General features: G+C 31.3%; 2 protein-coding genes across 2 annotated transcripts; both read right to left on the bottom strand.

The window, feature by feature from the left end:
• Nucleotides 1–290: 290 nt before the first annotated feature.
• On the bottom strand, nt 291–1,079 carry LOC104882045 (thionin-like protein 2). The gene is made up of 2 exons (XM_010663948.3): nt 697–1,079; nt 291–553 (listed from the first exon to the last, which is right to left on the bottom strand). Exons 1-2 carry the CDS (start codon nt 968–970, stop codon nt 483–485), a joined length of 345 nt encoding a protein of 114 aa, XP_010662250.1. The 5' UTR covers nt 971–1,079; the 3' UTR covers nt 291–482.
• Nucleotides 1,080–12,641: 11,562 nt separating this feature from the next.
• Nucleotides 12,642–13,730, bottom strand: LOC100252757 (ethylene-responsive transcription factor ERF105). The gene has a single exon (XM_002282131.4). The coding sequence runs from the start codon at nt 13,537–13,539 to the stop codon at nt 12,712–12,714; it is 828 nt and encodes a 275-aa protein (XP_002282167.1). The 5' UTR covers nt 13,540–13,730; the 3' UTR covers nt 12,642–12,711.
• Nucleotides 13,731–13,980: the final 250 nt, after the last annotated feature.

Here is a 13,980-nt window from a genome sequence, read left to right as displayed (position 1 = left end):
AAGTTCAAAGTAATATACAAAAACAATTTATTGATTTTAAATCTATTTTTTATTTTCTTTCATTTTTTCTCCTTTTTTTTTTTCTCTCTATTTTTGTCCCTCACATTTTTCTTCAATCTTTCTAGAAACTAAACATACCCCTAAGATAGCCCATTTTTTAGCCATGAAACATGATGTATTATGCATTCACTAGTCTTACAATTAAGGGTTAAGCAAAGAATTGAAGAAATGTATTGCCAGCAAAACAGACACTCGAGGATAAACAATATGAGTATCAGATACAAGATATATAAAACAAAATAAAATTCAATATATACCTGTTGAATTCAATATTAATCATTATAGCAATCTGGGCAAGTCACTTCAAACCATGTTTTAGTGAAATCATTCACTTAATTAGCTGAGGGTATGCTCAAAAAAAATTTATCTACCGATACATGCATGATTTCATAAGCAAGATAATACTGTATTCTAAGAACTAATTAAGATGATAAATAATTCTGGGTGCAGTTTCCCCCGCAAGAGTTCACACAACTTTCCACTTCCTCCGCTCCTACCAAACAGAAACAAGAAAAGTATAAGAGAAAGACATAGACAAATAGAATGAGAGAGAGAGAGAGGAAAAGTATAAGAGAAAGACATAGACAAATAGAATGAGAGAGAGAGAGAGAGAGAGAGAGAGAGAGAGAGAGATACCAAGGTGGTCTGCAGTGGTGATATTGGCGCACAATTTTGCAGCACAATTAAACTTGCAAAGGGAATGAGAATCTGGGGGGGTATCCGAAAGGGCAAACAAGCATTTCCAAATACATTTGATAGCACATGTCATAAGACTTCCATGAAACACAAGGCATTCCCCTACGCATCCAGCATAGCATATGGGAGAAAAGGCATCAGACTGCCCTAACAGCAACCCCAACACCAAACCCACAACCAAAACCGCCCTCACTCTTACTCTTCCTCCCTCCATATCCTACTTAACAAAAAATGAATTATATGCAAGCTTAAATCAAAGGTTTATACAGAGTTCCAATATGTGGATTGGATGCGCACACACAACCCACTTTCCTTGAATCTACTCCCCTTTCATGTAAAAGCTAATCACCAAATTTATTTATTGTAGTTTAGCTTTGTGGTGAAGCAAATGAACAAGTATCTAATAATAATGAAGAGGACAAAAATCATATGGTAGGAAAGAGATTGAATCTTGCTTACCTTCCACGAATTTGCTCATCTTCTGTGAAACCCTAATATCCAAATTTTATTTTTGGACTTTGGCATGGTGCTGGGGAAAATAATAAATAGTGATGATAAATGGGACAAAGGACATGATATAGATGAGATCATTGAAGGACTAATTATGTATATTGATTTTACTTAAGTTAATAGTTTCAAATGTTTGTATATATATGGTTTTCCTTCCAAAAATTCTCTTTTTTATTTAGAATTATTTGCAGCAATGATATAAATTTTATTTTTCTCAATGTGGCATTTCAACCTTGATATATTAATAGCCGCCAGACTAAGGAAAATATATTAATTAATAAAATATTAGTTAATTTATCAAAGTACTAACTTTTTTTTTTCAAAATTGTGTATGTAATATTGTTTTATTGTACAACAAATTAAATGTTTCTTTTTATGAACTAGTTACTTTTTGGCTATGTTTGATTCCCGAAAAGTGCAATAGAAAGAAAAAAAAATGTTGAGGAAAATAATTTTCTTATATTTGAGTTTATTATGGAAAATACAAAAGAAAGTTAAATATAATTAAAATTATTAAGAAATTTGTTTATTTTCAAATTATCTAATATTTATGTAAAATAGTTAAATAAGTGAAAAAAATTTAAAATAATATATAAAAATAATTTATTAATTTTAAATTTAGTTTTTATTTTTCTTCATTTTTTTTTTTTCTACTTTTCCTTTGTATTTTCTTTGTCTCATATTTTCCCTCAAACTTTTCAGAAACCAAACATTCCCTTCTTGTATTTTGCTTAAACAAGTGAAATTCATTAACCTAGCTACTTTGTTTTTTTTAAAGAAGTATTTATTTATTTATTTAAAAATGTATAAAATTATATTATTTAAATAAGCAAGGACATGTATTTTAAGGACTCCATCTTATGGATTTAGTTGCATATGAAAAATTATTACTTTATATTGTAATAATTAAGTGGGTCTTATATGAAATTATACACATTTTTTATAATATATTATATTATAAATTTATTGAATGATTAATTTAACATAATGGTACCAAGTCGACCAAAAAAATATTAATTATTTACTCAATATTATCAATTTATCAAGTATTAATCTATGGAAGTATTAATGTATTTAATATTTTTATTTTTATTTGTTTTATGAAATGAGTATTTCATTTTCAATTTTAATTTAATTCAAATAAACATAATATTATATGTAGATGGCAATAAATATGACATATAAACAAAAAAAAAAAACTTCAACTACACATTTAATGGATTAATTATTTAGCAACTAATTTGAGATATTTAAAATTTTGATCTAAAAAATTAAATATTGAACAAAAGGAGAATAATATAATTGAAATAACATTATTTTATATAATACAATTTAATAAATACTTTAAATATTAATTTTTTTTGTTGTAAAAATTATTAATAAAGAAATAAAAGTAAATTATCACTTAATTGCTAATAGAGATGTGAGGGAGACTAAGAGATATTTGGTGAAGCGATAAAACTTGTGGTTCAAGGTGGAGATACAAAAAATGGAGAAATATGAGATGTTTTAAAAACCTAATAGTTGTATCAGGTTTTTATTATCTATAATATTTTTTATGATATAATAAAATGATTTTTTTCTCATTCGTGGATGTAGACATGATTAGGTAAACCATGTTAAAACCTTGTGTACTTTTGTATTTTGATTGTTTTTTCTTTATTTTGTTGAATTAATATTATTTGCATTAAAGTTTTTGCTAACATCACCAAAATTCCAAACCCACTCAAAGTGGTTCTGAATTATTAGATTTCAAGAACATCATTTTTCATTACTTGATAGGCAAATGCTTTTCGTTTTCTTCCTTCAATCATGATTTTTGCACTCATGAAAGTGGGAAAAATATTTGAAAACGTAGTGTAGTCGGAAAAAATGCAATGCACCATTTGGTACGTGACTTAGGTATCTCTTTCTTAACGGTGCAAATACATATAGAAAGGGGGCATTGTTGGATATCTCACTCAATCTGGCTCATCCTCCTCAATCATTGTATAGAAAAATGAGCCATGGACAGCCAAAATGGCCTAAAAATTGCAAAATTCAAAGCCAGGGGAAAAAAGAATTATAGAGCATGCAACTTAGAAACCCTGAAATAAAATTTTCATGGATGTGGACCAAAGCCACATGAAATGATGTTTTGCAGAAATTTTTTATTTACATCCAATGATTCTTCTAAACCAAACAACCTTAAAATATGTTTAACAATATTTTTATTTGAAGTATTTTTAATAAAAGCGTAAGACAAACAAATAATCATAATAAACTCATAAATTTCCAAAAGATTTCTAAGGAAATTAAGTAAGGGCATGACTATAAATAAGGGATATATTGAAAGGAAAAACTCATGGTTCTTGTCCGTAGGTCAACCTAGAATATGTTAAGAGTAGCCATATTTGGACACATACATGAGATAACAAGGGCCTCTAGAAGGGTAGGTCAATTTTACACTTGATAACAAAATTAAGATAAATAGAATCTCGTGTTTCAAAATCTCTCTAATACTCATGGATTATAGATTGTGTGTGCAAATTAGATAAGGCATCGTATGGACTCCAATAATAGCCACAAGCTTGGTACATAATGCTTATTTCATTAATTTTCATATTCTTTTATATTTGTTAAAGAAAGGTATTTCATGTATTATAATTATTTTGATCTAACATAGTGATTATAGGTAATGATCAAAAATAAGTTTCAAAGCTCAAGGCATTTCTATAAGAAGTTTTTCTAAAAATGATCTAGGCTTTTGGAAGAATTTTTTAGAATAGTAAGGGCATATTTCTTTTAAATCAGCCAAGGTGTATGCTAGGTTTGTTATTAGAAATAAGACTAGCATAGACACCCTGTGATAATGAAGATAAGCTTGATTCTAATGGTGAATTTTTTTCTAATGTTAGCCAATTTTAAAGACAAGTCAAAAAAATTAATATACTTGACAATTACTCATCCAAAATTTCCCATGTTTTTAGTTTGGTTAGTCTCTACCCGTGCCACTCCTAAAGTTTAACATATGAATGTTATTACTAGAGTATCAAAATATCTAAAAGGTTCTTTGCTTTTTTTATGTTGATTGGGCAACATGTCTAATCAATTGTAGATCTACAACAAGATATTGCATTAATTTTGATTTTATTTTTTTATAATTTAGTCCTTGGATTTTGCATATTTTGAAGTGCATTCTCACTTGATTGCCAAACTTTAATTTATTTGAAAAAATTATTTTTATTTTTGAGAAAAATTTGGAGTTATTACTTATTTTATTTTATTTAAAAAGGAAAAAATAAAATAAGAAAATTGAAATCCTAAAATAACTCTATATGCTAGATTTATTATTCGAAATAAAATCAACATAGACACCTAGTGATAATGAAGATAACCTTTATTATAATGGTGAAATATTTTTTAATTAGTCAATTTTAAAGACTAATTGAAAAATTAAGGGCATGTTTGAAAAATGTTTCCAAAAACACTAAGCAGACATTTGGCAAGTGAGTGTACAATTGTTCTCACTTTTCTCTACGTTTTCAGATAACAAATTAGTGTTGTGTCTCTTGTTTTTTTTACATTGTTCAAAGAACAAGAAAAAAAAAAAAGAGGGATGCTCTCTGTGTTTTTAATCTAATGTTCTATGTGTTCTCACCTTTCGTTGCACTAAGTGTCTCCACCAACACGTCTACAAGTGCACCTAGTCTATGGTTAACCTCTCCACCAAGGCATCTCCTATTTCCATTATGTCCAAATATTTTGAATTTTTTTTTGTTAAATCTGGTAAAAGGAGGATAATTTTGCTAGATAAATAAAAAAGACAACATGTTGGAGGTTTAATTTTCAGTAATTTTGTGTCTTCTCTTCTATTACTAGTTTTTTCTCTCTTTCTGTCATCCTTCTTTATTCTTTATTCCTATTTAGATCCTATCAGTGCTTTGATGTGGGTCTGTTCTTAAACTTATTTTTCTTTTTCTTTTGTGTTCTTTTTACAGCTTCCTATCAGTCTCAAGTTCTTTGTATCACTAACTTTGTTTGTGTATGCAAAATTGGCATGCACGATGATGAAAGAGTTTTAAGGAGTTCAGATTCAATAAGGAGGGTGGATATCAATAATGCTTAGGGCTTTTTTTTTTCCTTTTTTTTTCTCAAAATATAAAAACTGAGGCGTTCTACCTTCTTGGGCAATGAAGTTACCTCGAAAATATTAAGCTTAAACATAATATTATCAGTTGATGAATATTGTCTTTGTTTCAATTATTGGAATTGGTGATACCAAAATTAGGTACCTGCCGATTAGGTACCCCTGGAAGGACACAACTCAACTCAATACCATGCCAAGGAAGGAACCCTCCCGGTGCCACCATTCAAGGGGTACCTCTCTAAGTTACCACATGACCACATATAACTCACTCATAATGGGTTTAGTAGTGATTTTAGGAAGTATTTCTAGTTTTTTTAACACTATAATTTTTTTATTTTCAAGCATTAAAAATATTAGAAACACATACTAAAATCACTGTAAAATACACTTTAAATCACCACCTGACTGTGGATAAAGTCATACTAATAAGACCACATTTCTCTATTTAGAATATAGCTAAAAAGCCTGGAAACACCCTATAATCATCCCCAGAATTCCACACGCATCACCATTATATATAAGGCAAACATGCCTCTTATAACCAGCCATAAAAAATAAAAATAAAATAAAATAAAAAAACAAAAAACAAAAAACTCTGCATCTCCAAAAAATATAGAAAATTATTATCTCTGAAAGTGATGAAATAAAATCTTTTATTTTTTATTAAGGTTTTGAGCATCTTTGGCAATAATAAAAAATACGCTTCCAAGAATCAAATTGCAGGCTTTCTAACATTTGTTTCCTTTCCAACCTTAATTTGTCAGAATGGAGCATGTATTGTGTGATGGGTCTTTAGAACAATATAAAGAAGCCTCTTTCATTTCAATACGGAACCATTTGGAATATAGAGAAAAAGCTTAGGAAAATGAAGAACTGTTGTATGATTCCAAGTTACATTTTTACGTACTGTTATCTTCAGTTTCACTTTTTGTTCCATGAGACAAGATAAAAACAGAAAGAACATACTAAAGCATATCCAAACTTTATGAATGTTTGTTTTATGCTCTTGCTTGATTTAGAAACGATTAATTTGTAAACTTGAGATGTAGATTGAATTCCCAATTTTTGCTCTAGAAAGAAGTTTGATATTGAGGTCTGGATTAGCAGAGTCTCTTGGGTCCATGGATCAAAATTGCATAATCCTTGGTCATTTTCCTTGACTCCACTGTTTCAATGGATGCAGCCTTTGACTTGTGAAAAAAATCCAACAATTTTATTCTTATCAAGTTTGGCCCTAAAAAAGAGTTTTGAAGCAGTAGAAAAAGATCAAGGCTAATGACAATTGACAGGGGAAAAAAATCAATAGAAAATTGGTAATATTAAAAGGCATAATAAACCAGCTTCAAAGGTGTGATCAATACACTCTGCCCTAAGCCTAAGAAAATTGCAGTTGAATCTATTGGTGCAGCATGCCAAATAGCAAGGTGCTGAATTGCATAAGCAATAAAATGAAGTTCACACGTATTTGAGAACTTCAAAAGTCTCAAAAACATGTTAGCTCATCTTAATTTAAAATATAAAATACCCTATCTCAATCAACTAACCAAATGTAATCTTTAAGAATATTGAAACTTACTTAGGTGATGTTTTTTTTTTTTACTAAATAGAAAAAACCAAAATCAGCTAAAAGTAATCTGTTGATATTAACTAATATAACTAAACTCAAAGTAGATGTAGTAGTAGACCTTTTTGAAACATATCAATCTCATCTAAATAGGCTAGTAATAGAATCACACTTCCTTAAAAATCAAATCTTTAATAAATAAAGAGGAAGAAAAATTAATACTATGCCTAAAAATAAGAAAAGCGCTCCTAGCATACATCCTAGGTTGAAACAAGTCTAGGTAAAGGAAGAAGACCTTCTCACCGTCTAGGATAAAGGTCTACTTAACTCTACGATGTTCCTTTAGATTCTCATAGAAATTCGAATCCTATAAAATCTATAGGAGGGTCCACATCTACTTTGCATATTTTATTCCATAGTCTAAGACCCTTTCATACCATCCTATCATTTGTCCAAGAGCTATGGTAAGTAAAGAAGTCCTTTCTACTTATAGATTTCATTTTCAGGTGTTTAAGTGTACTTATTCTCTTGAGATCTTTGAATATGGCTGCCTAAGGATAATTGCTTTCTTTGGAACAGTTTTTAGTTTCCTAGGCCCTTCCCTAATCTATCTTAGGGTACATTAAAATTCCCTATTAACTTGTTTTAGTAGTAATTACTTAAATATCTTAAGTTTAAACCTCATGTTTGACGTACTAGATATATAAGATTTGATATATTTCCCTAGAATTTCCATAATTACATTTTAGGCATTACAACAAAGTAAATAAAGAACTTTGTATATTAGGAAAGCTTAAAATTTTCTTGGGTAAGTGATTAATAGGAATCTTCTTAAGTTTAATTGATAGAGTAGATTTTGAGCTCCTGGAAGTAATGAAAACCATGCCTATTCAAATTAAATTTACATATCATGTTTGACTTAGTTCTAAACTTGTTTCTTGAAGTGATGTTTGGCATCTTGATTAAAATGAATTTAATATCTTTCTATAAAAAAAACTAATGCCATCACTTGGAAAATTTGGGAACACCCTCAAAGTGGAATAAGGCAACCATTAGCGAAACTATGTTTTTCATATATGGTGTACAATGCCTCCACTTTTCAAAAGAAAAAAAAAAGTATAAAAGAAAAATGATGATATCTACTTGAGTGGGAGAAAAAAGTTGTGTTGTGTTAAACAAAAATTCGACAAACTATGTTTAAATTGATTGAATGTTGAATAAATTAGAGTTTGACATGGTTTAGTGATCTTTCGGAAATCAAAATTGAAATGTAAGTTAGACAGTAAGTTGATACCCTTGATAATCAATGCCTTGGGGTTTATTTTAATCCTACTATATTTTGTTTAGTATTGAATTTTATTTTTTTTGGCTGATTTAGTCATTAATGATTTTCTCTAGACAAGGTTGATTCATTCTTACATTTCTAGAAGTTAATTGTATGGTTCAATATTAGATTTATTTTCTTTCTTACTAAAATCTTAAGTTTCTATGGTTTTTTCCCCTAGGTTGTCATTGTTGGTCTCTAATATTTTCCTAGGCTCTTTTGGATATAAGGATGTGATTTCCCAAGTTATTTACATCAAAGAGGACATTTTGGACGCTTAAAGGAGTGTTCAAATTATTTTTATTGCTTGATCTAGAGTATCAAGTGCTCAAGCGCTCAATATCCTTTTGCTTCATTGTCTCTCTTATACATTCTTTTACTGTTTTATCTTATTCATCTTTGTTATTTTTGTGACAAAAGGGGGAGATGGTTCATTGATTTTATTGATTTTGTGGATATCTATTACATGCATTACTTGCATCCATTTCACTTTACCTTGATTGGATAGAATTTATGAGTTTTATTTATTTCCCACACATTGTTTTACCTAGGTACTTGGTTAGTTGGTGTGTGCAAGTCACAAGTATGTTCAAATTTATCATTCTTAGATGCACTATGGTTAGTGCTTACATGATTTAGAATGACCGGTATATATGATTGAGTAATATTAAGTGATGTGTAAACTCTGTTTGAGAGTTTTAAGGGGTTTATATAATCATTATTTTGTAATAAAATTGACAAAGGGATAGATTACTGGTACATTAGGTTATGTAATTTAAGTTGTCAATTTTGTTCTATTCATTTTGACATAGGATTTATATATGTATATATATTAGCTGTCTTACTCTCAATTGAAGACTTTAGGTTGTTGCGGGATTAATCAGCAGGACATAGGTCAGTATAGAATGGTTTGAGAAAGGCTAATAGGATTTATATGACCTTCTGCTGGGAAATAATTCGGCGAATTATATCAGCAGAACATTATATGGGATTTCGAGTCTTTTGTTGAAAGGTTTGTAGTGGACTCAAGGTTTTTAAAATTGCACAAAAATGTTTTTTAAATATTTTTAAAACATTTTAAGGGCACTCAAGTGCTTGTGGTAGAAATCCAATTTTGCATAGTCGATAAATTTTACAATTGTAATTTGATTGATTTTATAATTGTAATAGTATTCATTTTTCAATTGTAATTGGATTTATTTTGGAAATCCTATTTTAAGTCCACTAGGTATTTATATCCTAGTAATATATTAGCTAAATAGGTTTTGCATGCAAACATTTTGAAATAGTTTGCCTACTTGTTCCCAAAGCTTTCAAATAAGATTATCATACGTCTATCATGTTGTTAAGGAGATTTGCATCCCCATATGCACTGAGGTGAGATCCATTGGAAGCATATGAGGTATTGTATCGCAGACATGGAATGTAGTGTGGGTATTGGAGAGTAAGTCTTAGCATAGTGTCGGTCAAGTAAATATGTTTACTACATTCTCATATAATGGATTGTAGATTTGAGATATCTGACTGTAGACCCCAAAATATGTCACATTTAGTTTATTTATTTATTATTATCTTTTTAACCTAATATTTTTATTTTTATTTTTCAACTTTATTTTTATTTTTATTATTATTATTATTATTTCTTTTGTTTTTTATTTTATTTTATTTTATATATATATATTTTTTCTTTTCTTTTTTCTTTCTTCCCCTTCTCTCCCTCTCTCTGTCATCCCCACGAAAACCCCGACTTACCTTTTTTTTCTTCCTATCTTCTCTCTTTTCTTCCCATTTCTTTTCCCATTTTCCATTTTTCTTTCTTCTTTCCTTTTTCCCCACACCCATATCCTTCCTTTTCTCGCCATTTCTCCATCTTTCTCTTTCACTCATCCCTTGTACCTTTCATACCCACAACATGGCCATCCCCTCATATCACTGTCGATAGTGCCACTACCGGTGGCCCCATGACACCGGCGATAACCATCTTGCTCTGGCTACCCCTTTGTTTCTTTTTCGTTTTTCTTCATCCATCTCTCTCTCCCTCATCCCCATGATGGTAGCCTATCTCACCACTGCTACCGGCGATGCCACTACAACAACACCATTGCTGGCAATGTTACCGTCGACCGACAGTCTCACCCACCACCCGCGGCTGCCCCTCATCTCCGACCATATCTTCCATCTCTCTATATTTCTCTCACTCTCTCTCTCTATCTTTATTTTCTCTCCACCCCGACACTCATTCTTTCCACTTTTGTTTTGGAGGCTTTAAAAAATGGTAAGTAACCCTTTCTTTCTTCCTTTTGATTTCTATAGTGCTTTGTTTGGAGATTTAGGTTTTGTTTATTTGGGCTTTGGATTGTGTTTACGGGCTTTAAAGATATTGGGCTTACATGGTTGTTGATTTGGGCTTATGCATTATTGGATATTGTTATTGGGCTTATTTGAATCTCTTTGATTTTTGTTTTTCTTGGTGTTTGGACGGGTGTTTTGGCATTGTGCTGAGAGTGGAGAAACATGGAAGCAGTTGGGGCAGGTGAAGACAAGGCATGGGTTGAGCTAATTGAGGACCAGAATTTTTGGATTAAAAAGGAAAAAAATGAGCAGAAAGAGTGGGAGGGGAGGACAGCTAAGGGGGACGACTCTTTGGATTTTTCTAGAAAAACTCTCTTTGTATTTGCTTTGCTCTTTTTGTCTATGAGAGGTTTGAGATGTTTGTGGATATTTCTAAGCTTTGTTGAGGAAGTTGTAGAGAGTTACTAGATTTGGTATTGTACTATAAAGGGTATACCGATTATCCTTGTCCTCCTCTTTACTTTTATTTTATTTTATATTTATTTTTGTATATATTGGATTTGTTATCCATGCCATTTTGGTATATATTGGTATACGTATATGATTCATTTCCTTTCATATTCCGTTAAATGCTTCAAATTTTTGTTTCAAATTTTCGTTAGTTTGGTTGTTGTTGCATTTGCATTTGAGTAATTTGTTTATCTATTTATTTGTTTTTTTTTATTCGTTTATTTTGTGTTGTTCCTAATTCTCAAATTATTAGTAATGTTTTTCTATTTGTAGAATATTTCAATGAACCATTTCTTTTTAATTTCAAATTTATCTATTCATTTATTTGTTTATTTTGTAATAATAATAATGACAACAAATTTAATTATTTGTAATAACCTTTTTTTAAGTAAACCAAAATTCATATTTCTAATGAACCAAAATCTTTTTTTATACGCTTTTTTTTAATAATTTTTTTTGTCTCAAAAATAAATAAATATGAATTTGGAGTCATGAAGGTAACTTTATTTTATTTTTTTAATAGATAAACTCAGTTCTATAAAACTATTTTTTTTAAAAAATAAAAACTCTTTTTTTAATATATAAAAACTCTTTTTTTAATATATAAAAAAAATTGTTTTAGATATTAAAAGAATAAAAAAGAAAAAAAAAAGAAATTATTAAAACCTGAAATTTTGCTTTGCCCGGAATTGGGTTGTAGGACTTTTCTTGCTACTGCTACACTACGTCAAAAGGAAGTGAATTTTTAGGGAGATCATGTAAGTATTTAGAAAATTGGATGAATTGTACATTAGATGCTCATCTCCAACCTTGTAATTGTACATTAGAAGCTCATTAAATGTTTAACCGAGTGCCAGTCTCCACAACATGCACTAGTCCATTCATGATGCAATGATCATGAGCACCAAAGTGGGATCAATCAAACCCAAGTACCCATACGATTAGAATTTGCTCTCAAGCATCCTTGTCGAGCCGTAGATTTTCAGGAGGACAGACTTAACAAAGATTTAAGCCTCGATTGACAACTATAGACTACGATCAAGTGGAAGCTTCTTCACAATGTACAATAATTATGAAGATGCTAAAATTCTTTAAGGAAAATATTGAATATTTTATTCCATCATTTTTGGATACAAAGATACATTTTTTGCATTTCCTTTTAGAGGCAAAGAGAGGATCCCTCGAGGAGGAAGAGACTCCCCTTTTATAGTCATTTTTCCTTGTGAAGTAGTATGAAGGAGTGACTTTTGTAATAGGTTAGCAAACTTTTTATAGCATGTCAATAGACTTTATTGACTTTTGGGCACATGAGGACAAGGGTAGTTGGACTCGTCTTTTTAGACATAGGTCAATTAGTCAGATCATCCTGTAAGTCCAAGAGGTTCGGGAGGTCCTTTTTTTTATGGTCCTGATTTTGAGATGATTTGTGCCAGGAGGTTCGGAATGTCCTTTTTATAGTCCTGATTTTGAGCTGAGATGATTTTGTGCGCCTATAGGTACTATATCAGCTACTCTCATTGAAGTATCTTTGTGAATATTGATTTGGAGGGCAACCATAAGTAAAAAGATATAAATTATTAAACGAATGAACAAATTCAATATTTACATTTAAGGCAAACCCTCTCCTCAAACTATAAGCTGAGAATATCCTAACCAAGGATGTGGTGATAACGGCGTTAACGGTGGCAACTTGAATATTCCTTCCATCTCTCTCTCCTCCCACACGGCCCTCCAATTTGAAGGGGTTAGTGGACTAACCCCTAAAGAATTACTGGCTGCCGCCGCCGCCACCGTGCTCTCAGATTCCGAAGACTGCTCGTCTTTCTTTAAAACCTTATTTTCCACTAGTTCTCTCCCTTCACTCTCACGCTCTCTCTCCCTTTTCTGGCCAGATATCGCTGGTGGGTCAGAACCCGACCAATTCCCAGCTTCAAGAGGGAAATTGAGAATAGCTTTGGAACCACGCATCTTGAAAGCAGCTCGATCATAAGCTCTGGCGGCTTCAATGGCAGCCTCGAATGTCCCCAGCCATACCCTCGATCCTCTCCGATTCGGGTCTCGAATCTCCGCCGCGAATTTCCCCCATGGCCGTCGGCGCACGCCTCTATAAAGCCTGATATTTCCTGAATCGGACTCCCCCTGCGACTGAGAAACGGTGGGAAGAGGGACTGAGATGCTGAGTGGAGGTCGTCGATGACTTAATCTGGAAGCTTTTGGGGATTTGGATTCAAACTGGAAAAACCCAGATGGAGCAGAAGTAGAACAGTGGAGGAGAAAGGGGTTGTTTTCATCTTCATGGAGATCGAAGTAATTAGAGAGCGGAATAATATCTGAGGTGGAAACACTGGAATCAGAGGTTGAAGTTTGGGATGGATCATTTAAATTTTCGAAAGATTCAAAGTCGGAGAGGAGTAGTTGGTGTATGAGGTGCAGTGATGAAGCTTCTTCTGCCATATTAATGGAGATGAGCACTTAGAAATAGTGAAGTATTAAAACACTAAACAAGCAAAGAGAGTGAGTGTGAGTGGGAAGGAGAGTGTGGTGGAGGTATATATAACAGAGTTATGCGTTGCATCTTAGATAGAGAGAGGAGGTTTCGGATGAGGTTCCTGGTTGGGGGAATGGAGCTTCTTTCCATTGAAAAAAGTGGGGTTTGTATATACATTCTTTAATCTGTGGAGGGACCATGCATGTCTATGTATGCAAAAGGGACCACAACAAATAGAAAAGGCTATATATGCTTTGGGGTATGGATTATAATGACCCACCATCCTAATTTTCACGGTTAGTTGAAATTAAGGTGATGTTTGGTTTTTTAAGTTAATGTTAAATTAAATTACTTTTTAGATTAAGAGAAAAGTCATATATATATATATATATATATAAATTAAAAAT

This window comes from Vitis vinifera, chromosome 16, assembly GCF_030704535.1.
Source record: "Vitis vinifera cultivar Pinot Noir 40024 chromosome 16, ASM3070453v1".
In the NCBI taxonomy this organism is placed as follows: domain Eukaryota; kingdom Viridiplantae; phylum Streptophyta; class Magnoliopsida; order Vitales; family Vitaceae; genus Vitis; species Vitis vinifera.
Note: the sequence above shows the minus strand (reverse complement) of the source record. Positions and strands in the feature narration are given on the sequence as shown.

What these genes read in the sequence shown, in the direction of transcription:
- LOC100252757 (XM_002282131.4), bottom strand. Translation starts at nt 13,539, where the DNA reads ATGGCAGAAGAAGCTTCATCACTGCACCTCATACACCAACTACTCCTC.
- LOC104882045 (XM_010663948.3), bottom strand. Translation starts at nt 970, where the DNA reads ATGGAGGGAGGAAGAGTAAGAGTGAGGGCGGTTTTGGTTGTGGGTTTG. An exon ending in CACCACTGCAGACCACCTTG is followed by an intron (nt 554 to 696) that starts GTATCTCTCTCT and finishes TCTGTTTGGTAG; the next exon opens with GAGCGGAGGAAGTGGAAAGT.